Source organism: Buteo buteo, chromosome Z (assembly GCF_964188355.1).
Source record: "Buteo buteo chromosome Z, bButBut1.hap1.1, whole genome shotgun sequence".
Taxonomy (NCBI): domain Eukaryota; kingdom Metazoa; phylum Chordata; class Aves; order Accipitriformes; family Accipitridae; genus Buteo; species Buteo buteo.
In genome coordinates this window covers 62,662,666-62,689,595 of record NC_134204.1, presented here as the reverse complement: position 1 = coordinate 62,689,595, position 26,930 = coordinate 62,662,666, and the positions used below count along the sequence as shown (strand labels likewise).

Genomic DNA, 26,930 nt, shown 5'->3' with positions numbered 1-26,930 from the left:
AGCTACCAAAACACTTTGCTGACTTTTTATGTTTGGTTGTTTTTATTTAGTTTTCAAACAGATTTTCTAGTTTCATCTACTTGCTGGTTTATTTTTGTATAATTTTGATACAAAGTACAGTATCATCAAAGCCTAAAATATTTGAAAAGATAAAATCAAACTCTGGTCTCAAATGTTACAATAAAAGAAAAATGTATAGTGGAGCTTTGGTCTTGTTTTATCAAATAGAGAAGCTCTACGGTAAAAGGAATTTTTAATCACCACCACCTGCACCCCAACAAAGGAATCTGACAGTTCCCGCTCTTCTCCTAATATCCTCACAGCTGAGAACCACGCAGCAAATAGGGCAGCAGAGGCACACATGAATGTACAAAACTAAGAAGAAGGGAAGAGAGGAAGAAGAAATGGGGTCTGTATGAGTGCATGTTCATGTGTACTACAAGAGGGCTGGGAGGGAGAGGGTGAAGTTTGACATATATATGGAGAGAAGGAATCCATGGGAGGGTGTCTGTCTGGTTCATAGGGTGATGTGCCCAACAAGAGAGAGGTGGCAGAGGCAGAAGCATGGCACATTGCAGAGAAGCAGAGACAAAGAAAAATGGAAGCTGGAAACTTAGCTGAATGCAAGAGGAAAGGATAAAGTAAGACACAAAAATTAGAGAAACAGACAGGGGACATATTTGTGTGAAGAGAAACAGTAGGGTAGACAGAAGGTGGCTTTAGCAACAGCTGGGTATTGAGCCAGATAACTTATCTGATTTAGCAACAGCTGGCTATTGAGCCAGATAACTTATCTGACTAGACAAAAAAAGAATTGAATGGAACACAAAGCCAGACAGTTACTATCACTGTTAAAAATCTGCACCTTATCTCTAATTTGAATTTGTCTATAATGTGACTGACCGGTATTTTTTGGTTGCACTGATTTTGACAGCATGCAGTAAAGATTCAGGATGTGACTGTAAGATAGGACACAGGTCTGAAATTTGCTGGCAAAAGTCAGCTACTGAGGATGCACAATACAACCAATGCGGCAGATCATGCAAAGCTTTACTAAAGTTTTAAGGCATCTCTGAAGAGAAGCAATTCGGAAAAACCTGAATGGTCTCTGTAGAGATCTCACTACCTCTAGAAGAAGGAAACAGAAAAAAACCCATGATACAAAGTAGAAAACACAGCAGCTGAATAACACAATGTGAAACTAAAAGTTAACATTTTTTTCAGCATCGATCAGCATTCCAGGACTGTGTATGAAAACAGCTGCACCACAGAGACAGCAGGGCTAACCTTAGGCTCAGGTAAGCCATAGCATACACATACTTCAAGCGTAGCTCAACCCGTTTCCAGCTACAAGTCTTCAGCAAATCTACTCTAATGTATGTCAGCATAAGCCTAAATAAAACAAGGAACACAAACTCTGTGTCCAGTTAAGTAGAGAGTTGCTTTTTTTGCAACCATGTATCCATTATCAAATTTAGTATTAGAATAAAAAATGTCCAGAAATGCCCACTGGGGAGGGGGTGTGGGAACCACACTCAGAGCAGATCACTGATAGAATAGACTAAATAAGGTCTATGGCCACAGAATGGATTTGGAAACAAGAAACAACTCCTGGAAAACTGTTCAGAACTGTATGAAGTAAGGATCTGGTACAGAAAGGAGATCTAGTTTTCATAATATTTTAATATGTAATATCCTCATAATTTATTATATTATCATAACATATATGCTAGAGGAAGCTAAATTGAGACTCAACAGATAAGCCAGATTCTCTAATTGCTTATTTTTGAATGCCTGACTTAGCAAAAAGAAAATTATTTCAAAATATTTCTGGAGATGTAATTTTAAATATGTTGATTATAAAAATGTTTAAATATATAAAACCCTGAAACAGAAAGTAGGCTATCAGCTTGTGAATAAACAGTCCAACAGCTAAAAGGATTAGGTCACAAAAAATGTGACTGCAAGTTTCCTTCTACTACCTTGAATCAATCATTGGAACATCTACAGATTTTTGCATCTACTGTCAATTGGACAAATCCTTCCTGAGAGAGCTGGTGCAGGCGTGATGATGGTGTTTATCTTGACAACCTGTGCAGACTCTTTTTGCTGGAGGGACACAGGTACCTTTGAAGGTTCTACAAGATAAACTGCTGAAATAGTTGCATGAAGTGGTATCTGCACCACAGGATTACATACCTATCTTCAAAACGCCCCGCTATAGAACACACAGTTCATGAACATGCCAAGTTCCAATCTCTAGATTAAATTCTCCTTTCAGGGCAAGCTAAAATTCAAGTTGATTGAAATGAACATAAAGAAGCAGAAAGAATTTTGTGGCTTGGGATTGCTTTTTGCATCTTACAGATTACATTTGGATTTGTTTTCTCCCCTAAACCTAGCAAGAGAAAAAAACATTCAAAGTTTAAAGGGACTCCCGCAATGTGTTTTTGACTATATGGGAGACTGCATGATAAATTAAGAGCAGCTGAAAACACAGTTAAGTGACCTGGAGTGTTTCAGTGAATTAAAATCCCTTATTCTCCAAGTAGAAATATGATAATAAGTTCCATGATCACTAAGAGAGAAGTTGGGACCAGAAAGATATAGTGAGGAAAGGCAAAAGAGAAGGGTATTCTCGTTTCTTCTTTTCCTGTCTTTTTCCAAGAAAAGATGCTGAGTTCACTCGGAAAGGAGAAAAGAACAGGAAGCAGGTTTTGTCAAGCCCTTCACCATTTTCCTGATAATCTTCTCTACACCCTATCAAAATCCAGCATCCATTTGTCTCAGGTTATCAGTCTGGACTCTGGCCAGCTTACAGATAATGCTAGCAGTGTTCCAGGCAGTCTCTCTGATCATCATCTGAATTTGCTAAAAATGAACTGTTATGAAAACTCCTTTATGCCCTGTGTGGCCTTAAGAGACACCAGCAAATCGTTCTTTTCCTGTTCTGAATACCAAAGCATCTCCTCATAATTACCTCCCCTTCTTCAGCTTTAAGGTCAACAACACAGGATAAAGCACAAAAAAACCGTGGGGAAAACAGGCATAGAGCAAAGAAAAATGAATAAAATAACCCAGAAAAGAGAGTAAAATGCTCAGTTTTTTAGACTGATGTGGCATCACAGAAAGTTACATGCTTCCTTACACTGTACTACAAACCATACTTTTACACAAAGTTCTGCTGTTCCTCATTTTGGCAACCATCCCTGACAAAGGCTTATCTGCTTTACCAAATTCCTGTGGTGAAGGACTACATTCACAGTCTCGAATATGCAGCAACCCTCACCGAACAATTTTAAGACCAGTATCCCACCTTTACCACACTACTTTTCAATCAGTTTGGTCAAGTCCATATGACAATACAAACTCATGGCTCTATACTAACATCAAGCATTTTTCAAATCACAACATACGGGGTTTCTTTTCCTGCAATTCATTAGCAATTCTCACTTGAACTTCTTCTGTCTTTCTTAGGATAACCTGAATACTCTAAATGTATCACAACAGATTATTAACAAGTTAACTGTATTACATTATGAAATAATGCAGTATTCATATTTTTAGATCAGAAGATACCAGAAAAGACAACTCCATCAAATACCACCTTTGCAACAAACCTTATCAAACCATCTTAGCCAAAATTTCAATATAAAGTAGTACAAAAAAAAGGAAGAATAGCAACCTATATGATTATCAGAGTTCTTCATAATACTAACAGGTTCCAATATTATAATTTTTCTAAGCAGAACTTTTGAAAGTACTTGGGCAGTATACATCTGCTTGAGAGTTGTACTCTGCTTCTCCTGGAGCTGATCTGAATAATTTCTATTCCTTCAATGCAGGATTTAAAACTCACTGCATGATACTGCAATTACAGCAAGATTCACTTCACTGTATTGTAAAATAAAACATGCCTTTTTGGCATGGAGTTCTTATCACCTATGTGCTAACACAGCATCTGAAATATGCTCCTGGGCAGTGGAGACAGAAGAAGAAACTGGCAGTCAAATACTCTTTTTCTTTATTCAGTAGCCTCACTGGAGTCAGAATCAGTAGGGAGAATTTACACGCTGTATTCTCTCCAAGTATTGCTGCAAGGTAAAGCCCGGGGTCATAAACCAAGTTTACAGGATCCTTACCTGAATAACAGCTTACTATTAGAACACAGTCTTCCACTGGATGCATCCTACTTACTGTGCATATGCTACGCAGAAGATCAGCAAATGCTCAACAAATTAGATGGTGTGGCTCACTGTGCAGAGAACTCTACAAGAAATTACACTAATTCTGGATGTCACACCATGTGTTCTCTGGCTCAAGACATCACACCACGTGCCCAGGGAGCTGAGAATACTTGAGGGTCTGTACCTAGAAACCAGCACATCTGACTTACCACTCAAGTGCAGAAGCCATGCACATAATACATTGTTCAGGCCCATCCTAAATAAAGAGTCCTAATAGAATGTGAAGAGTAGAAGCTAGCAATATGAAATCGGAAAATATGAGCAAAGGTAAGTGTACAGCAAAAAAGAAACAGAAGTCCAATTTCTATCAGGAACACAAAATGCATGCAAAAAATCAGCATATAAATGCATGGGTATTGCGCTCCTCAAATTTTCTATCTTTCTAGCAGTCTTAGTATTTTCAAAGCAGTAACTACAGTTGTCACAGAGAAAAAGTCATAACTAACAAGATGAGGAAAACTCTATAAGAAGTTCTCCATTAACAAAATGTTGTAACAAAGATCATTTCCGAAGAGAGTTGTTTTCTGTGTTCCTAGTCTACTAAAAAATTCACAGACAAAAAACTTTGCCACTGTAAAATTCAGGTTAATTTTTATTACATGGCAGTTGAGAAGCCACACAGCAACTTCAGCATTGGGTCCTTGTAAGGATCTGGGCACTAGTAATTTTTAGTTAGTATTTCAATGTCATTTAGGTAAAAAAGAATAAAATTAATTATTTGCAAGAGTGCTTTAAAGTTTATTACAAATTTATCCATTATGCAACCACAAATCAACATTTTGAAACCACTTGCTTTGCTAAATTGCTTTTTCACAGCAGCTAGCTAGCATAACTTAAGCCTGCAAGTAAGATTTTTCTATAGAACTCTGTTAACTTTCAAATATATAAAATATTTATAAGAAAAAAAAATTGACTCATTGACTCAATTTCAATGGCTATCTTAGCAATTTGGGGAAGTTGAGGGGAGCAGAGGCAGAACAATTTGCTTAGGATTCCAAAATAATTAATTTTATTTTTCGGTAACTCTGATTCTAAATTCCTGAACAGCAGTTTTATGTCACATCCCTTCTATACATGTAACTTTCCAAGTATATATGAAGGATATTGTTGCTGCATGCATTTTAGCTTCTGTTAATATATGATAGAGAATATTTTAATTAGTTTGTTTTTTATCAATTAGAATAATGGCTTTTAGAAAGCAATAATAAATCTAAATTATACAATAAATAAATACTGTCCTACACAAAACAGAAGCACACACCTCCCAAATAATGCTCTTTAGAATACTGATTGGGGTTTCTTATTAGGAGGTAGCCACCACAACTTACTGAGATTTTTATTTGTGGTATGTGTGTCACAAAGAATAAACAGTTGGCAAAATAAGCTCCTCTGTATTCAGAGAAATTATTTATTATATGTCTTGGGCAATAGTACCAGTTGCTTACCTGGAAAACAAGAGCACTCAGCTCTTTAAAAAATATTCCAGTAGCTTTTTTACTATATTAAAATGCAAGTTGCCTGATAAATGTTCTTTAAAATGCAAGAAAGAAGCTTATGTTGTGATGGTCATTGGGCATATTTTGTTAGACAACTGTAAAACACATCTTTGTTAAAATATAAGAATCACGCGCAGCTTAATTTTTAAAAATCATTAAGACTCTTACTCCTATTTTTTCAATCTGGTGGATAAAGCATCCTAAGTTCGTCATCATCAATGGTATCATCATAAAAATACGGTTACAGTAACAAAAACTGTAAGTTTTTGTGTTCAAGCATGAACACGTTTAAGACAAGTTCTGTCTTTTCAAGCCTTCTCCTTTCTCAGTTTAAAGGACTGTTTTTCTCATTAGATGTCGTCCAAGAAGCTAGAAGGACTAGAGTAACCTTGTCCCAACTAACTCTAGAAAAAGATGCCACATTCTGCTTACAGGATGTTCCTTCCCTTCCCACCTGTAGAGGTTCCTGCAGAAAGACCTGCAGGACAAGACTGAGAAGAGACCGGGCCCCTAGCAACCCAGCCAATGGCAGGGAGATAGGATGTATTTTTCCACATATGCATACCTTAAAGAGGATTTATATCATACAGATATGCATTACATTAAGATATTTTCCTCATTTTTTGACAGGTGGTAAATTGTGAAAATGATAATCAAGTCTTTCTGTACTGGAGTGATCTATGATGGATTGACACTGGGTGGACATAGACAGTGAGAGCAGTATGACCAACAGCAAATAAGTGAATAGAAAGTAAATGACAGTTCTTTTTAATTAACATATATAATTTCTCATCTACCTTTTCACTTTGCCTATGAATCTCCAACATGGTCTGCTACCTATTTATTATTTCAGTTAATCCCTGCTACATCACCCATCTTGAAATTTCTTTATCAGTGTAATTCTTACTCTAGGACATGTGTCACTTGTTATGTTAACACACACACCAAGAAGAGGGATCTACTTACCAAGGATAATTGTCTTTGACAACTTGCTTTATTTCCCTGTTATCTCTTGGCAACATCTGGGTTATTTTTGCATGTAACAATAGATGCACAGATGCTTAAATATGCATCTGCCACCTTCTCTATTGTTTTCACTGATTACTTTATCCAGATGCACAGTTTTTAATCCCATTTACATTTGCAACAGAGGAAAAAGATTTCTCTGCAGAGACAGTTTATGACAGAATCACTAACAGAGTAGCACCTCTCCACATAAAGTGCTAAGTCTCAAAATACATTTTTAATACGTGAACAAATTAAGAATCTGAATTGAAATCTGAATCTGGAATGAAAAGCAGAACTAGCTGCTACTGAGCCACACCATAGTGGTCTCAAAAGACATAGCAAGTGTACAGACTATACGTATTTGGGATATAAAACCAGTAGAAAAAGTTCAAACATTAAACAGAACTCAGAAAACACAAGAGAAATTCCATATTTTATGGAGATGTTTCTAATTTTTTCCTCAGGGAAAAACCTGTCAGACATTTATTGATTACATGCCTTCTCAGCCATACATTTACAGAATACAATTCTAAGCTAAAACATGTCACTTTTAGTTATTAAAAAGAATGTCAGAGTTAAACTGCTTAAACACCTTCAAGCATGAACCCATTTAAGACAACACAGACAAAGCAGGTACTGAGAAAGTTAAGCGTTGAGTGCACGTCAACAAGCCTACCACTACTCCATTCTTCAAACGGCAGCATTAAATACCAAATCAGAGCACTAATTATTATTTTCAGTAATCTCATCCAAACTTGCCATTAGAAAACAGAAAACCAGTAATATCAGAATCACAGCTTCTCTGAACTGATCTAAGTAAGTGTTTTGTCTTTCCTCTGCCAACTTCTTCAGAGTTGGCATCCTCATCATTTCTAGCTGATTTGGTCAGTTTCATGGTGTGTCAGCCAAGGTGTAAAAGAATACGGAAAAATGTGATGGCTTGATCATAGTACAGTGTTTATGAGGGCGGGCAGGCAAGCACGGAAGCTAGCCAGAGGATTTATGGAGCAGCAAAACAGGATAAGAATTAAGAAGTTTCTTGCAAATTTAAAGCCAGGAGACAGAAGAATTTTTGGATAGACTCGGACTGCAAAATAGGTATGAGAATCAGAGAAAGGTGCCCACTAATTCCTCCTTGAATTGTATTAGTATGTTTCAACAACTTGTCCTAGGCTCTGAAAACCCTGAACCAGAATGATAAAGGTGTTAAAAGATCAGGATTTATTTTTATCTTCAGAGATGTCTGGAGAAGCTGATTACCAAAGTATGCCTTAAAACACAGGACACTGCTTTTAGCCTCCATTTTAATGAAGTTAATCATACGTACAAATAAAATAATCTAATATAAACTAATTGAATAAAGGCAGAAAATTCCAATAGGTCAAAGATTTCATCAGTGCTCTTGTACTAAAGCCAGTACTCAAGAACTACAAACAACCTAAGTCTTCATGAATGAAACAGCTCTTAAAACAGCTTGCTGTATAATTTTGAAGACAAATCCAGTGGTATATAAAACAAATACACTGTTGCATATTAAGCAGTACTGGAGGCTACCAAACCCCCCATTTTCCAGCTGCTGAGAAAACCAACAAAAAGGTAAAATTGCCCAAAAGCTGATATCATCCCAACAATCTGAAATTCTCTCCAGCCATTGATGAATAACATCAGCTCAAGATTCCAAAAATAAATTAATAGCAACCCATAAACTAAATGATATATTTTGGTAAAGAAAAAACCTCTTATATTACCAAAGATTACTAAAATCTGAGTTATTAAAATTGAAACATTACCCAGGTGTGAAATTACTTTAAATACAAGTATCTTGACATCACTACATAACTCTGTTGTTAAAGGACGTACCATGTAATATCTTGTCAGGAGGTAAATGAAGATAGAGCTAAGTTCAGCAAATTCTGTTGTCTTGAATGGCTACAGAAAAACTCACAACAGATTTGTGGAGCTCACTCCATTCCAAAGCTAGCAGAACCTAATATTTCCAAAGATTCGCAACACAGGTCACTTTTGAGATCAGTCATAAGAACACAGATAAAGACAAATAGAAAACAATACATTTTACATTATGGAAACAATACTTATGAAAGCTTGCTGCAAAAAAAAGGAAAAAAATTACCTGGAACAAGTTCCATAACAATATAAATAGGTTGTCGTTGTGTGCAAACTCCTATAAGTTTTACAATATTAGGATGATCATACTGTTTGAGTATTCTGCAAAACACACAGTAAGTTTATTATATTAATAAACTTTATTTACAAACTGATTAAATATTGTATGAAAATATCTTAAACCCTTACTGTTATTTTAATGGAACATGTCATTACTGTTATCATAAAGAAAAAAAATCAATGTAACAGATCAATCATAATTCTGTTTGAAACAAAGGGCATACCAATTAACTAATAAATCAAGATTGAACACTGTATTATTCTTACCATAATTTTACCATTTGTCTACATAACATTTGTTTATATAACTGAAAAATGCCCTGACAGGTTTGCAGTTTCTCAAGAACTCTTGTAATTAAACAGCATTTCAGTGATGGACCTGAAGCAGAGCTACATCAAAAAAAGCATGCACAGCATGCCTCTACACTTCCCTGCTGCACTTCTCAAAAGCACACTCATTCCAATTTTACCTTAAGAGATTAATTAATACAATAAGTTTTAGATTAATATAAAGACAGCAATTTTAATTTTGGGAATTAAATGAAAACATTTACATCTTGTTACATAGTACTTTAATAAGAATATTTGCAGTCTAAAACAGCATGCTATGATTTATAAGTGAAATGAAGGGCAAGGAAGAATTCTACAGAGACATTGTAACTTAAATGTTCCTTCTACTATTTGCTGACTTAAAGGATCTCCTCCTTCTCCTTTTTCTCCTAGGATCAAGAATAAAATACTAACCTACCTGGTACATACATATTTAGTGAGAACACTTTTTTTTTTTTTCCCCCCAGACTAACACTACTCCATTATTTGCAGACTGCTTAACAAATGAAACATCTCTGCAGTTGCCAAGTTATGAGCTGTTTAAAATTATTCAATAGATAACGGTGGCTGATCTTCAGTCTCTAAATGTAGATAGTATCTTTTACTTCTCCATATTGATCATACTAGTTTGGGAGTGAAAATGAAAACATATGAAGCTTCTTAGCAAGAGGCAGCAAGTTAATTTAAACAACTGTGAAATTATCTCAATACACCCCTCTACCCTGAGGTCTCAGAATCGACCTATCTACATCAGCCTACATTCAGAATTGTAGCATATTGTGGCATGATTGTCATTTGAAAAATAAGTGTGCAATCATATGCTGCCTGACACAGCATAAAATACCTCTATTGGAGTGAACTCTTCTTACAAAGAGGAAATTACTAAACTGGGTTTATACAGTAACCTAGCCACGTTTGATCAGCTCTATTAGTCATGCATGTAAGGTAGGATTCATGACTGCTATAATCACATTTAAATTAACAGCATCTTCCAGTCTTCTTATAGCAATCCTCATGGCACATCTCAGAAGAAGTTCTAAATGGAAGCACTTACAACAACAAAGTTGTGTTTCATAGGCATAACTTGCTTTGACAAAGAGGTAGTTTCAGCAAGTGCAGATGCTATTGCATTCACACATTAAAAATGCCTGTGTTTAGTTACCAGGGCAACAGTTGTGGAATGTACTGAGGGAGAGAGAGAAGGAAAAAGTTTGACTACTGCATATTTGAATTTTTCTGAAGGTCAGATTTTGTAAATCCATCTAGTAATAAAACTCAAAAAAAAAATCCACAAGTATATCTTTCAATTAAATTTAGAGAACCTACCTGGCTTCTGACAGGAATTTTATTTTCAGTTCCTGAGGAAGATCTTCTTTACAAGTTTTTACAGCAACAGGAGTTTTATCCTTTAATGTTCCCTTATACACCTCACCAAAATTACCCTGAAATTGGGGAAAAAAATATTCTAAGTAAGCAAAATCTTCACAAATCCCCAGAAAAATAATGCAGACAGCTAATGTAACTGGAACAGAACTTTTGAAATGTGTTTATGAAGCCAAAAGAGGTTTTCTTCCAGTATCTGCCCCTCACACAATGTAGTTCACACAGACATAGTACATCTAATATATGGACACAGCATATGAGTTCTACTTTAACCTTTCTGAAAGAGAAAAAAACCCGTTAATTGTGTAATTATAATTTTCTCATAAAACCTCTGAGTAAAGTCAACAGACACTGATAGCAGTACTTTTTTTTTTTTATTCTTACTCCTGTACTCTTTCATTTTCACACTATTGTATTTTATCAGTAACTTTTAACTTGCACTCTGTAAGAGACCAAAAGATGATCTTTGAAACTGGGAGAAAACACATCATAATAACATGAACATTCTCACATAAAGAAAATATGCAAAATAAGAAAAATGAAAACACTGAATATTAATTTTGATCATAAATTAAAACCACAGCAAAAAAAAGGTATGGTTGTGTCTGCCCTGAAAAAGTTATGTGATCTGCGATATTTTTAAAAGCTAAGGTCAGTGCAGCTCTATAAAGGCAAGTATGTAAGGCCTCACATTTGGACAAGACTTTAGGAAGCAGCTCCTTCTACAATCAGATATTTTAGGTCTTCAACAACACACCCCCAGGGTAAGTTGTTTATTTTTTTACCTTTCATAGAAGAAAACTGAAATAATAAAGACCATAGAATAATCTCCATCAGATGTATTTTTTACTTAAATAAAAACAAAGAAAAATTAATTAGGACACAAATCGAAGGAAGAAGGAAATTGTGGGGTATATAACAAAACACTGGTGTAGGTGAAAAAACCCAAGAGAAGAAAAAGAATGAAAACTGACGATCCCGTACTTTTAGTTAGGTTTTGTATTTTCCGAAGAATAAATAAAACTCAGTTTTAAATCTATGTCTGATAAATTTCCATATGAATTCCACTTCTGTGTCCTGGTATCTGGGGCTGCACATGACTTCAAAAACCAACAAACTCTGCTGGAAATGTATTCTTTCCTTTCCTGCATGATGAAGATTTCATTACATCATTCATTTGAATACAGTATTGCCAAAGGAAGAAGACAGAAAAAGGAAAAAAGATGGAAAATAGTAATGTGCTGTTAGTAACAAGGGAAGAAATTTAGGCCTAAACACAGGTTTCCAGTATTATTTTACATACCCTAGGGTAAGGAAAATATAGCTGGCAAGCAAGGCATAGGATCTGTGGCAGCAATCTGCCGTTCTAAAAGAGCACTTCTAAAGCCAGGACTACCTCCAATATCTAAAATGGCACAAGGTACCCAAAGGTAAGAAGCTGAGTCACTCCCAACACACTTTTCCTCTAGTCTTCTGGTCAGAAGTATTTAACAGTGAAAGCTGAACCCACCTTAAGGACTATTTAAGTATTGAAAAAGCTTATTTTCTTTATTTAAAATATTCAATTATTATTAGAGACATGATTTTTAATATAACATGTTCCTTTCATATAACTTTCATTTTGTGGGGTATTATAGAATTAATACTGAGTAAATAAACAGACCATTCACTCCTGAGGTGAAGGAAAATCTTTCTCTTTTCTAAAGTTTGCATCCCTTTATGCATTAAACTTTCATTATTTTCCTCCTCATCTTTTCCAGGCCACTCAAGATTTTATAGACCCTCAGATTCCTCACTTCCATGGTGAACAGCTGTAGTTTATTTAACATTTTGTCATATGGTTGCTGATGGTCCTGTCACTCTTACCTTTTCTAGTTTGACTATACCTTTTTAGAATTGGATGCATAACAGATTTATACTGTGTTCCAATAAAGTTTTTAACCTATATTTTTTAAAGAACATATTCTTCTATAATCACTTTTAAGTACTAAGTTGTCTTTACTGAATGTTAAAAATGCTTTGTGCCAAAAACATGCAATGCACTTGTCAATTCAGTTTACTAAATTAATAAATTCTCAGATTGCTTTAACTGTCTTTACTCATCAAGGCTAATTCATATTTATTTTTAGCATGACTGAGCTTTTTTAATGCCTGAAACAACTTTATTTTTCTCCCTTGATACTATTCTCTTTAAGAATGTGAAGCTGTCACAGCACCTGTATTTTATGCAGACAGAGCTCTGCCTACCAGTAGATAATACTTTTTGTCATCTTATGCTGCCAAAGAGATTTTATCCTGGGTAACAGTATTTTCTGTCAGTATTTAATTCCACCATTTCTTGAACAGTTTATCAATTCTTTTAGTATGTATCATAGTAAGAAGGCAACTATTGCTTTCATTTGTCTCCTCCCAATTTTAGCCTATTTTTTTGGTTTTGGGAAATCTTTTGGAACATTGTGTCCAGAGTGGCACTTGCAACTGTTTTTGTAGGTTCAAAGGTGCTAAAAATGTAAGTGAGGTACAGGGCTTACCTGATTTTAAAGACTTACAGCTCCTAAGCAGAATTTGTGATATAAACTACACTATACAAGAATTAATTTATTACATATACGATTGTGAAGTTACCTAACATTCAGTAAATCATACAAAAGCAACAAACATTTATTTCAACACTGATTTAATAATCTTATATTAAATTTTTATACATAATTTTATATAAAAAATATAAATGTTTATGTTTTTATTTATATTTTGCAACACTTTTTGTAAGGCCACACAAAGTAAACCAGCCACATCATGCTTTATAGAAATCTAGTTAGCTTAAAAGCCTTCCAAAAGAAAAAATGCTAGTTAAAGACTTTCAGCACACATGTTATATAATTTACCAGTAAATGTGATTTACATTTTTTTAAAGCACAATGCTGTCTTGTGTATTAAAGTAAAATGATATAAAAATTGCATGCCACAGTAATTTAAACGATAAGGCAAATAGGAAATATATAGGCTTAATGATTAATATATACTTATTTAAATGTTATTTAGCTCACTTGATTACTTACTTTGCCCAGTAATTCTCCCAGTGTGACATCTTCATGATTGAGAACCCATTTCTTATCCTATGGAAAGAAAAGGAAAACAGAATTGTCAGTCTGTACAAATATGTGAGATACAGTTTCTATTAAGATACATTTCAGCAGAAATGGAGCTAAAGAAGCATTATATTCAGATCGCTCAATCAAAAGCATGCCAGGAAGTTTTAAATCTAAGTGTTTATAAAACAGAGTTTAAAAAACTTTCTATACAATAAAATATCGAATATACCATATAGCAAATTTCTATCAGAAGATTAAGCCTACAACATGACAGCATGTATGTAAATACAGCACTATGCAAATTTTCACACAAGCTCTGGAAATGATATCTAGCACTCTGTTTTTAACAATTACCTGAGTCAAAATCAGATAAGAAAACTTAATTTTACTATATGAAATAACTTATTGCTAGATCAAAAAAAACATTTTTCTCCTCAGTGTACATGAAAAAGAACTCATTTTTCTACTTATTAACAAGACACATATTTGCATCTTTTACATCTTGTGTGGTAGTTTAAAATATTACAGGCAACTACTTGAAAAAAAAAAGTAACAAATGCCAGTTAAAGTATCTGTTCAGTGTTGATGACCAACACTACAAATACTGAGCGACAGCCTAAAGACATATAAAAAATAATTATAACTCCTTGCTACACAGACATATTTAATAAATACTTAGCTAAAATGTTACAAGTAGGATATTTCATGTCTAACCCATATTTACTATTTTCCCATTTCTCTGTTAGCACCTCATCTATCTATTACCTCACAAACACTATTACTGCTCCTCATGTTAGTGGTAAGGTCCTAAACATTGTTTATTACTAAATAAAAAAGGCAAATATCTAAACAAGCACATGCCAACTCATTAAATAACTTTTCATTAAAGCTCACAGAAAACCAAGCCAAGCACACTGGCTTTGAAGTACACCTAATAAATCAGATTACCAGGTTTTCTGGACCATGGAGGACCTGCAGTGATCCTCAATGGAAGACTGTTGTACCTCAAAGTGTTAGTGATCCACACAACAGCGAACTGGAGTGAGCCCAAGCCTGGGTTGCGTGGCAAAACTCCCTTGGCTGCAGGATGAACTCGGGCAGCACATGGCAACAGAGCCCTCAGGCAGCTCCCACGGGGTACCAGCGACTACGCCACTTGCGTGGCCTTGCCTTTATCTGCAAGTGCTCTGAGAAGTTCTCATGTGGACATCCTTTCTGTTTGCCAGTAGAAATAACGAACAGAGTTGTTTCCTCGGAAGAAAGTTCTGTTATAGCTCGAATGACCAAAATGTGAGAATCTCTGCTACAGGCAGGGACTGCCCCGCATGCTGCATGTGGATCAGTGGCCCATTCAATGCTACACCACCTGGGGCTCCCACTGTCTAAAGGGATGCAAGACTGCCTATACTATTCTCTCCTTACAGTGTTAGCTCTAATAGACAGTATTTTAAATGATACCTTACAGAATCTGAGTGCCTTTCATACTGGGATCATAAGAGCACCTCCTGGTGCAAAATGGGATCTTTACAACGTGTAGAAATAGCTCATGGCAGGGAATGAAGAAAAGGGAGCCAGAGTTTTCTCAGTGGTGCTCAGTGACAGGACAAGAGGCAATGGGCACAAACCAGAAAACAGGAAATTTGTTCTGAACATGAGGAAACATATTTTTAGTGAGGGGGTGGTCAAACACCAGAACAGATTACCCAGAGAGATTTCGGAGTCTTCATCTGTGGAGACATTCAAACCTCAACTGGACACAGTCCTGGGAAACCCACAGTAGTTGAACCTGCCTGAGTAGTGGGGTTGCACTAGAGAATCTCAAGAATACACTTCCAACCTAAATGAGACTGTGATTCAAAGACAGAGAAAAACTATTCTATTTCCATAGACCACAGACTCAGAGAATGGTTTGGGTTAGAAGAGACCTTTAAAGATCATCTAGTCCAACCCCCCTGCCATGGGCAGGGACATCTTTCACTAGACCAGGTTGCTCAAAACCCCATCCATCCTGACCTTGAACACTTCCAATGATGGGGCATCCACAACTTCCCTGGGCAACCTGTCCAGGGTCTCGCCACCCACACTGTAAAAAATTTCTTCCTTGTATCCCATCTAAACCTACCCTAATTCAGTTTAAAACTGTTTCCCCTTGTCCTTTCACTATAGGCCGTGGCAAGAAGTCTCTCTCTGTCTTTCTTGTAAGTCCCCTTTAAATATTGAAAGACTACAATAAGGTCTCCTTAAGGCTTTCACTTCTTCAAGGTGAACAACCCCAACTCTCTCAGCCCGTCTTCAATAGCAGAGGTGTGCCAGCCCTCTGATAATTTTTGTGACCCTCCTCTGGACCTGTTCTAACAGGTCCATGTCTGTCTTGCACTGGGGATACCAGACCTGGACACGGTGCTCCAGGGAGGGGTCTCATGAAAGCAGAGTAGAGGGGCAGAACCACCTCCCTCACCCTGCTGGCCACACTTCTTTTGATGCAACCCAGGATACGGTTGGCTTTCTGGGCTGCAAACACACATTGCTGGCTCATGCCCAATTTTTCATCCACCAGTACCCCCAAGTCCTTCTCTACAGGGCTGCTCTCAATCCCTTCAACCCCCAGTCTGTCTTGATACTGGGCATTGGCCCAATGCAGGCACAGGACCTTGCACTTGGTCTTGTTGACCTTCATGAGGTTCACATGGGCCTTCTCCTCAAGTCTGTTAAGGTCCATCTAGGTCCCTCTAGATGGCATACCTTCTGTCTAGAGTATCAACTGCACCACTCAGTTTGGTGTCATTTGCAAACTTGCTGAGTGCACTCAATCCCACTATGTCATTAATAACGATATCAAACACTACCAGCCCCAATACAGACCCCTGAGGGGACACCACTCGTTACTGATCTCCATTTGGGCATTGAGCCATTGACTATAATTCTTTGGATGTATCCATCCAGCCTATTCCCTATCCATCAAACCCATCTCTCTCCAATTTAGCAGCAAGGACGTTGTGCTGGGAATTTGCTCTCTTGTTATAGGAGCAACTTGCCTGAAATTTGCCAGGTCAAGCCCTGTTAACTGCTGAGAACCAGGTATTACATGAAAAAATTTTCTGCCGAAGAGTGATTCCTAACAGAAGGCATTGCAACAGTCATCACTGCCTTTAACACATTTTCAAATTTAAAAGAAAATATAGAATATATAATATTATTTTTAGTTATTAGTGATAAAGATAATAAAAAAGGGAAATTTTGACTCCCTAGGTAAGAAAGCCATTTTAAAAATCATACCTATCTGTCCCCTGCTATGACTGAATTCTACATCTCTAGTACAGAACAATAAGTACAACCTGAATACAATGCTTCATAAAGGACCTTTTTGTAAGATAAAGCTTGAGATCATCTTAAAAGAAGGTGAAATACATATATATATTTTCCAAACTGTGAAAATTATTCTTCTTCAGATGGGGGCTAAATCTTTAACAGGCAGCACTGTGAATCAGCACTATTTCATTTCACCTACACAACCAGTAAAGTCTGCTGTCAACTCCTAAGGAAGGTGGAGGCTTGTACTGACTATGTCTCCCTCTTTTTGCAAGCAGAAAACCATTCAGCAGGTAATCCAGAGAGGTGCTGGGTAACTGAAAGAATGAAAGGACTACAGAAGAATTATGCTGCACAGTGCAGCTTGCTGGGAAGGTGTCTACTCATTACTATCCTCCACATTTTTTGACTGACATGAATGCAGCACAGAAAAAAAAAGGGGTGGTGGTGCCATTTTTATGCTTTTTTTCTCACATATAATGTCACAAAATCACACAGACCATTGCTCTTGCAAGCTGTGCTCAATGTACATTCTAGAGACTCTATGAATGCCTTTATTCAACCTAACTTCCAGCACACAATTCTGGTCAGCCCCATCACATGAATTCCTGTACCACACCACCATGTTGTATGATGGGATCCACGCTTTGCCATTCCTTTTCCCTGGGTGGGGCACTGGGAGACTTGTGAGGAAATTCTCAATAACCATCAATTGATTCTTCTCCTACAAACAAGATTCTTGATTAAACTACTGCCTCACTGATCAGACATCGTAAGTAAGATATGTCCTTCATCTCCTCCTTTTGATTTTGCTAAAAATCGTAAATGTTCTGTTAATTGAAGATTTTCTAGGTATTTTTTTGTCGATGGGATGCCTCATTCAGAAGCTGTTACACTACAAACAGGTAGAAAGTGCCATCAAACTGCACACTTTCCCTACCAGTAAAACTCAAGTTTAAGAAAACAATTTGCAATGAAAGCTGTAAAGAAAAAACCCACAAAAATGACTACTTAGAGTTATTAACACAATGGTTTCAAACATTGAACTAAGTGCTGTAAAAGCGAAAAAGTTATAGAATTAAAATTTAATGGATTTTTTACCACTTAATTCCAAGGATTCAGTACTTCAGTGAATGACTTTTTGAAAATATTGACAACATGGCATTTCAGAGGCTTGTTTATGAAGACAAAATCTAATGCATAATCCTTCAGAGGACTAATTAAAGAAAATGGCACCATAAACTGGAATCAAATGATCTGTTGAAGGATTTGTTATCACTGTATCAATACATTAATCACTGCCTGTACTCTTCTCTTTATGGAAACTTTCAGTCATTTATTAAACTAGTGTAACCTGTTCATTAAATTATCATGGTTCTGCCAGGTTTTTCACAACCAAAGGATTATTCAAAGTCTGATCAGCTTTGTTACTGAAGTTCTTGTTGTTGGTTTAGAAAAGAAATCTTTATTGATGAGCATATGTAAATTGTGCTGCCCCACTAATATCAGCTTCACAAGGTATCAATAAGTGAATATTCATCTCAATGGTACATAAATTGACAGTTTGCTGTTATGACAGTTTTCTGTGAATGGAAATCTTTAATTACTTTTGCAGGTATACAAAATACATCTTAAATTTAGAAGACTCATCATATGTGTCACTCCTGTGGCTACCCGGCTGAGCCAGCAGACTGAAAAGGAGGCAGGTGCTGCTTCAGTGATTCTTTCTGCCTCTAGCTGGAATCTCTTCAAAACTGTTCTTTCCCTACTCATCAGGCACCACCTGCACAGACCTCAAAAGCAGACAGCTAAAGAAAATGAGGCAACTCTTGGCATACTGCATTCTTTTTGATCGTACTTCTCATCATTCATTTAGTCTTTTAACTTGTGCAGTTACAATGGAACCTGACACCAGGGATATTTGGCTGACAATCCATGTGAGATTAGCAGAAGATACATACTGTAACACTACTAACAGAACAGAAATTGTAACCCAGAACTTCTATCTATCTATCTAATTTCTCTTCCCTCACCCATAAGCTTTTCTGTTACACTCCCTCCTCCTGGTTTCTCTCTCTCAGGTTTAGTGAAAGCCTTAAGGACTATGAAAACGGTAATTTTTTTCACACTAGGAAGTACCAAAACACAACTTTCCTCCCCTCCTTACCCTGCCTCTTATATAGCCTTCACTTTGTGCGTTATCATTGAGCTTCTGGACAAAAAGATGGCAGCCTTCATACTACATTCCATTTCTCTGTTTGAAAAGGAAATGAATTCACTTGAGATTACTTTTTGAAAGAGGAGAAAAAGTTCAGGTGCTGCAGGACACATTTAACACTATAAACCCTCTGCAGAGAGAAGTGCCTAAGCCCTAGCACTAGCTAAGCCTGTAATTTTCTCCTAAGACTGTAATTTCCTCCTAAAGTACATAACTCCTCGTGCATTGAGAAGAGAGGCTGGAAACCCAACTCGGGGCTTTGGTTTTGTGATGGTAGTGAAGCTCTTTCAACTATGGTCCCTAAGTCTGTCTGTGAATTCAACTCTGAAGCTGCAGATGGTCCCTCTGTCCCACAGCACTAGTCAAGTTGAAGAAAGCATTTCAAGTAGAACTATTAAGTTAAAAAAGGCTGGACCTTCACGTGCATTACTGTTTTATCTAGTATTTTAAGGCACTTGTGGAGTGATATAACCCCTGTTAAACTGCACCAAAGTAGGTTCTTCAGCAGACAGTAAAAAAGAATCTAAGAGAAGAGATGCTGTCATCTATATCATACCAGTGTACAATTCTGGCATTAAGAAAGAAACAAACCCAATTTTCTAATTTGAAAAGTGTTAGATATCCATTTAAATACTGTTTCAAATCACAATGTCACTGTTCAGATAATTACCTTTAATTAATAAACTATAATCTGAACAGCACGGCAAGGTGGACAGTAACAAGGACAAGACTGTTTCTACTGCAAGTATGTTGTCTCACTAATTTTGTTCAAATTGCACTGAGTTGCATATGTCATCATTCAATATTTTTGGATAGCTGCCAATAATTAAATAAATCAATTAAGCACACAAAGGAATGGATGCATAGCAGCATATCATAAACAAAAGTTAGAAATAAAGTCATGTCTTTTTTCTGTGTGATCATAAACTTCATGATCTTCTGTAAGTGCTTAATTCTGATTGTGAATAGAATGCAAGTATTTCTCCAGTTGTTAAATGTTATTACTCTACAGATTAATCATGCATGCAAAAGATACTGAAAGTTACAAAAGAAATGTGACAGCAAAATGGGAAATAAAAAATAATCTTTAGTGTAGGTAAACAGACATTGTAATGCCCATTAGTCCAAGTCTCAGAATTTTCATTTCAACAGAGTTGCTTCTAAATCAAATAGAGCAAATCCACCACATTTCCATACCTAATCATAAACTAATCTGAATGAGACAGGAGGACAGAACTCTTGAGATTATTAATGCCATTACTATTCCCCCCAGAAGGAACCTGCTTATGATGTAGCCATCTTCTTGTAATACCACTACAAATTTCTCTTTACCCCATGCTTGTTCAGATTTTTCTATCGTTAATCTTGGACCACAGACTAAGCACTTCAGACAAATCCACTTACAGAAATCAGTGCTTGAGCACATGTGTTTGTTATCTTAATGATATACCTTATTTCCAAATGGAATTACTTATGAAATCCAAAAACTTTACCACGTTCTACTTTATTTATGTCCTCTGGTTTCCCCCAGGAGGGGAAACTGAATTATATCAATGCCATACTTCTTAGCCAAGCACAGTAACTAACTTAGCTCAGCTCAGATAGAGCTTCAGTGCCTCTTGGGAGATAACCCTTTATCAGACATGAGGAGTTACTTGGCAAAAGCATGCTTTCAAGATTCTCTATGGAAGAATACCAGGGGAATGACAAGACACATAAAGGATAGGAAGGAACCACCTCAAGGTGGACACTTCTTGGGAGGAAAATGAAAGACGAGCAAGAACCCTACTGAGACTGCTCCAGTTAGTACACAGTTGTTTCCACAGCAGGGAAAGGGGTTCCTTGTTCCCTGGCTGGGAAAGGCATTACTGTCTTCTGAAGCAACATCCTCCCACCTGATTTGTTCAATGGTGTTACTGTTCCCTGCTTATTCTTCCTCATTAGTTATTGGGCAGCTGGACCGACACTGTGTAGTGAGGGCTGATTGCTCCCTGGGGCTGAGCATCCGCAGGGGACCCTTGGCCAGCAGGGCTGAGGCTCGCCAGCCAGGACGCCCCCCACTGCCCTCCATGAGGGAGCAGGGCAGGCCAGGGGGGCAGCCCCAAGTACAGATCAGCCAAGTCTGCAGAGATAAAGCGGGTCCAGGGTCAAGCTGGGAAGTCAGCCTGTTGATTGGGGCCAGGGTGAAGGCCAGCGAGGGGAACCAGCATCAGACACAGCCCCAGGGCCGGTGGGCAGGTTCGTAGTGACAAGCCGGCCCGCGGTCAGGGCCCAGGAGCGGGCGAAGGGGGCGTGCGGCCAGGCACAGGCAGGGCTGCGAGGCAGCAGGAGCCGGGGCTTGGCTGCGGCTGAGCAGTAAAGCCGCAGCCGAAAGCGGCTCCCGTGGGACGGGGTTCGGCCCTGCCTGGGGCCCTCACCTCAAAGTCACTGGCTGGAAGGGGCAGCAGCTGCATTATCATACCATGTTGGTCCGGAGCCCTGGCCAGGAGGGAGCATGCTCTCAGGGCCCTTACTGAGCTAGCTGTTTACTAATAACATGTTTGGAGTCCTATTACTGTATCTAACCTTTGGAGATACTGCTAGATCAGTTGGCCAAACACTGAGAAAAAAGTTGTCAGCTGGGCAGTTCACACAGTGGAGAACTTGGTCAGCCTCAACACTGCTACCCTTCCCCAATGGTCAGGTACTAGCCAACAGTCACCATACTGAAGCTTTATATAAACAGAAGTTTGGTAATGAGTACCTTTGCAGACTTTCTGCAGCTATCCAGGATACTTGTTTGTTTTCAACAAAGATAAGCATTTTCAAAGAGGAGAGTTATTTCAAGAGTTAACTGTAACTTACACCCCCCCCCCCAACAAACCAGTAATTAAACAAATAAAACCTTCAACTGAGAAAAAGAATACTTCAAAAATAATCAGAATTTTCTGTTTTTATTTGTAAAATAAAGTATTCCAGACATGAGAAGATGTTAGTAAGTTTCATGGTTCCCTGGACCAAGATAAGTTTCCAGCCTTGAGCAATCAGCAGGGCATCAATTGTGCCTCGGTCCTTTCTTCAGTGGAGATGCAGGTACTGGAGTTGTGTGCAAGGCCACTGAGGCCACAGTGTGAACAGCAGATGGCCACTGTACAAGATGCAACCTCATTTTATTTTTTCTGAGCTATGAGACTGAAATGTTATCACTATTAGCCTAAATTTCTTCCAAGCATGTAAGCTCAAGTCTGAAGTGCAGTTTTCCTCCTGCCTATCTCCCTTCATTAGCAAAAACCACATGAAAGAAATCACAAATTATTATGCCAGGAAGAAGGCTTACAAATTAGTTGCAGTAAATTATAACAGCTTTCAATAAAATGGAAAACATAACCCAGAACGAATACTTGGTGCTCAAATTCCCCTAGCATTATTTTTCTATAATTTTTGTTAACAATTTCAATCATGAAGAACTCTAAAATGGTACTTTTTCAAATTAACAACCAGCAGTAGGGCAATTAGATACTAAACATTTTAAAAACAGACATTTGGGGAATTAGATAAGAATTTATGAGCCTCAGCTTAAACACTTGGTTTTTAAAATCCTACCATTTCTAATAGGAGAGAGAAAAAGGGATAAAATGAAAATGCCACCTGTCCTTGTATTCAGTGTCAGAGTTTGATCAAACAAAACCAAGATTCTTACCCAGACTCCAAAGCAAGACTTGTAAAAGAGGAAGAGTGAACAAATCCTGATAAGGTTCCATCGCAGTATGAGTAAATAAGACTTCTATGTTATCATCACTGTTATCTACTTACCTCATGTTCTCTGTCACATTACTTTAGCTAGTTGAGACCACATTAAAATCATAAATCCAGATGCCATCACACTAACGAAGGTAGGATCTATGGCAAAGTCTGCCACTGCTTTCATCTTAACAGTAGATGTAGTTGTTGTTGTTTGGGTCCCTATCTCGAGCATGGTGTCCTCAGATACAGTCTGGGTCCCTGCCTCAACCATGGTCCTCTGACAGTGTTGAACTATGGCTCGGTAGGCATAGGCCAGGCCCCAGTACAGTGCAAGAAGCTGCTGGTTTTCATTGGGATAAGCAAGGCACCCTTCTATCAGGTGGCGTGTCAGTTTGCCAGGGTTACTTGCCTGTTCAGATGTAAAGTCCCAGGTTATGGGAGGTGATAACTGTCCTAGGAATCTGCCCAAATCCTTCCATATACCCTGCCACCCAGGGACCGGTCGCTTGAGGGCACATTTCAGTATTGCCTCACCTAAAACTTGCCTTCTCTTATACCAGGATGAGACCAGATTCCACAATACCCATAATATGCCACCAGTATTAATTATTAGTATTAAACAGCTCACATAAGGGTGAACAAGGACCTCGGGAGCCTGCATAATAAAACCATTCACATCAATGCCTGGTAGGGAGAGGGAGATGTGTTCTCTCATCTCCTCCACAAGATAGCTCCCACAACACAGTAAAGCCATCAGCGCCAGGACAAAACACATAGACATTATTTGTATTAGCACGTTCCCACGTTCCTTCGTTCTCCCCACAAGATAGCTCCCACAGCACAACAGAGCCATCAGTGCCAGGACAAAGCACGCAGCCATTATTTGCATTAACATGTTCCCAAACTCAGCAAGCTAGAGATACGCAAGCAGCTAACAAGCTCGGTGACCTGCACAGGAGCTTGCCACTTAATAACTAGCTATAGAACGCTTAATGCAAAACTGCCGTTGTCGAGCCCCACATTGGGCGCCAAAAAGGACTGTGGTGGGTTGACCCTGGTTGGATGCCAGGTGCCCACCAAAGCCGCTCTATCACTCCCCCTCCTCAGCTGGGGGGGAAGAAAATATAACAGAAGGCTCGTGGGTCAAGATAAGGACAGTTTAATACAGTGATAGCAAAGGTCGCGCGTGCAAAAGCAAAGAAAAAAAACAAATGATGTTATTCTCTACTTCCCATCAGCAGGCGATGTCTAGCCACTTCTCGGGAAGCAGGGCTTCAGTACGCGTAGTGGTTGCTCCGGAAGACAAAATGCCCCCCCTCTGTCTCCCTTTACTTAGCTTTTATATCTGAGCTGACGTCATATGGTATGGAATATCTGTTTGGTTAGTTTAGGTCAGCTGTCCTGATTGTGTCCCCTCCCAAGATCTTGCCCTGCCCCAGCCTGCCATTGAGGGGAGGGCAAAAATGTTGGGGAGACAGCCTTGATGCTGTGCCAGCACTGCTCAGCAGTAGCCAAAACACTGGTGTGCTATCAACACCTTTCTAGCTACTGATGCAGGGCACAGTGCTATGAGGGCTGCTGTGGGGAGTATTAACTCCATCTCAGCCAGACCCAATACAGTAATGAAAGCAAAAAGGCTAAAACCCTCTAGAAATTGGAAATCTTAGTTGATTTAGGGAACACCAAAATGACTCAACCGAAAGCAAAACATATTGCGTTAAGAGAACTGAAAACATAAGACTTCTCAACCTAAGTATCTATCTGAACACAGCATAGAGAATTTACCAAAAGGCTAAATATCCCTCCCCTTTCCCCCAGCCCAGTAAATTTTTCATTAGCATTCCTCTAACACCCCCCATAAAATAGAGGGATATTGTCAGCATCTCATGAGTATGGTGCATAAACATGCATTATGCCTGTGTCTTCAAGTTGTATTCAGAAAAGTATCTTGGAAAGTAGTATTTGCTCTCCTTTCAAATGAAATAGAAAATATCAATAGTATGAATTACTGCAGCTAAGAGCAATTTTTCTACAACAACAAAAATGGAAAGTCAATCTTTCATTTTCAGTATTAAGGATAATTAGAGTAAGATTCTTTTTAATGGCTAAGAAAATCATAATTGCAGATAATTTTTCATCACAGGTGTATTAAAATATCACTTATCAGAAGTTGATGAACCAAAGAAAAAACAAGAAAGTTAACAGTTGTGTACAAGTGGAATGGTCTATCAATGTGGAAATGAGAAACGATCTTCTTAGAGAAGTACTATTTTTGACACCACCTATGCCAGTAGACCTAATGTGCATATCAATTTCATGAATCATAAACTATGTGTTTCAAGGCCTTCAGATTAAGTACAGAAATAAAGGTAGCTAGTGGAAAAGATTTTTCATAAGAACAAGCGAGTTTTACAAGAAGGGGTTTGAAAAATGCCACTGACAACTTCTTTAAAACTATTTCAGAATAAAGATTCATGAGCTGTAAAAATTGTTATAGAAGCTGTTTTGCATTATTATCACCACTGTATTAATCCACCCGGATGAAACTCAATGTGAGTTGTATAACAGAATAATAGTGCAGGTAGGTTTACCTCCTTGGAAAAAGTACTATTTCATCTGACTTGTTATTGTTCCATAAAAACCCACTGTGAAGTTCAACCTTTCTGCTAAGCCAAATTCTAAATGGCCATAAACCAAGAGAGTTGAACTAAGATTTGCAAAAGCTACTGTGCAGCAGCATATAAACTGCAGAAGTGACCTCAGATTAACTGCACGGCTTTTCTTCGAGTATTCTTTCTTGAAGATCAATAGACAAAATAACTGTAGAAGTCAACATACAAAACCATTTTTCTTCACTTTTTTTGAGAAGGATGTGCAGTATTTCCCTTCATCAAAGGACTAGAAAGATGCTAAGGATCTTTCAGGAAAAATACAAGAAATAAAGAAAAATAAAGGAGAAAAAAAACCAAAACTGAGAAGGAACAAGACATAGAATGTGAAATCCTTAATACCGGAAAGTCAAGTTTATGTCAAAACCATTATATTTCAAACACATTAAGGAAACTTATAACATTCCTCTGTATTTAATACAGTAAATTCAGCTCCCAAACCAAAGTACTCTGAATCAGCTATTAACCAAATATATGCAAACAGAGAAATTATCTGTCCTTTATCAGATACAGCATCTAAAACAGTGACAGTCTTCTGTACGCTCAAAGGCAAACAAAACTGTGTGATAACGTAGTTTTTCATTTAAACATTCTGTATGATTCAGAGAGAGGAATGCAAAGGCACAGTCATATTATGCATGCATAAATAAATACACTGAAATGGTTAAAATAGGCTAAAATATTTTCACATATGCACACATTTTTACTTCCACCCATGTGCAGGAAGAGGTATGCACAGCTGGGGTTGGGGGACTACAGATTAATATAAATATGTCCAAGAGAGTCTCCTTGAACTATGTGAGATACTTAGCCACATACTTAGTCCCATCCTGACTTAACTTCAAAACATCCAGCCATTTCTAGTTAGATGGTTTCTTTTCCCCAGGAAATAAAACATTTAACTCATTCTTTTGGCAACATCCACACACTACAGTATACTCTCTGCATGAATGTTCCTTTATATATCCAACAGTCCTTCCAAAATAATTTCTAAATTATAGTGGTTAGTATGGAATACGTTTCACAAAGCTGCTGTTCCACATTAGAGCTTCCACCAAGTTATTATTCTGTTCAAAACAAAAGCCTAAGATCCTTCATCCTATCCCTTCCTAGCCACATCTGCTCATCTTGCAGTGGCTTTCATAGTCTTCAAATAACATGTTAAAACCACTGAAATGGAATAGAATTAACCTGGCAAAATTTGAATTAAACTATTAGCTTAATTTGTTATTGGGAAAGAGCAGGAAAAAGGCAAAGCCATTTAGAAAGGA

At 37.7% G+C, this 26,930-nt stretch overlaps 1 protein-coding gene across 9 annotated transcripts in view; it reads right to left on the bottom strand.

Moving 5' to 3' along the window:
- FER (FER tyrosine kinase) overlaps positions 1-26,930 on the bottom strand; it is a 196,501-nt gene that overhangs the window by 60,524 nt on the left and 109,047 nt on the right. For 7 of the 9 annotated variants that reach the window (XM_075020214.1, XM_075020208.1, XM_075020213.1 and 4 more), the window contains 3 exons: positions 13,708-13,764; positions 10,592-10,707; positions 8,883-8,977 (listed from right to left, as the gene is read on the bottom strand). In XM_075020214.1, coding sequence (XP_074876315.1) covers positions 8,883-8,977; positions 10,592-10,707; positions 13,708-13,764 — 268 coding nt within the window. Of the gene's footprint in view, positions 1-8,681; positions 8,771-8,882; positions 8,978-10,591; positions 10,708-13,707; positions 13,765-26,930 lie in introns of those variants that run through there. The other 2 variants (XM_075020215.1, XR_012648927.1) reach the window with 2 other exon arrangements.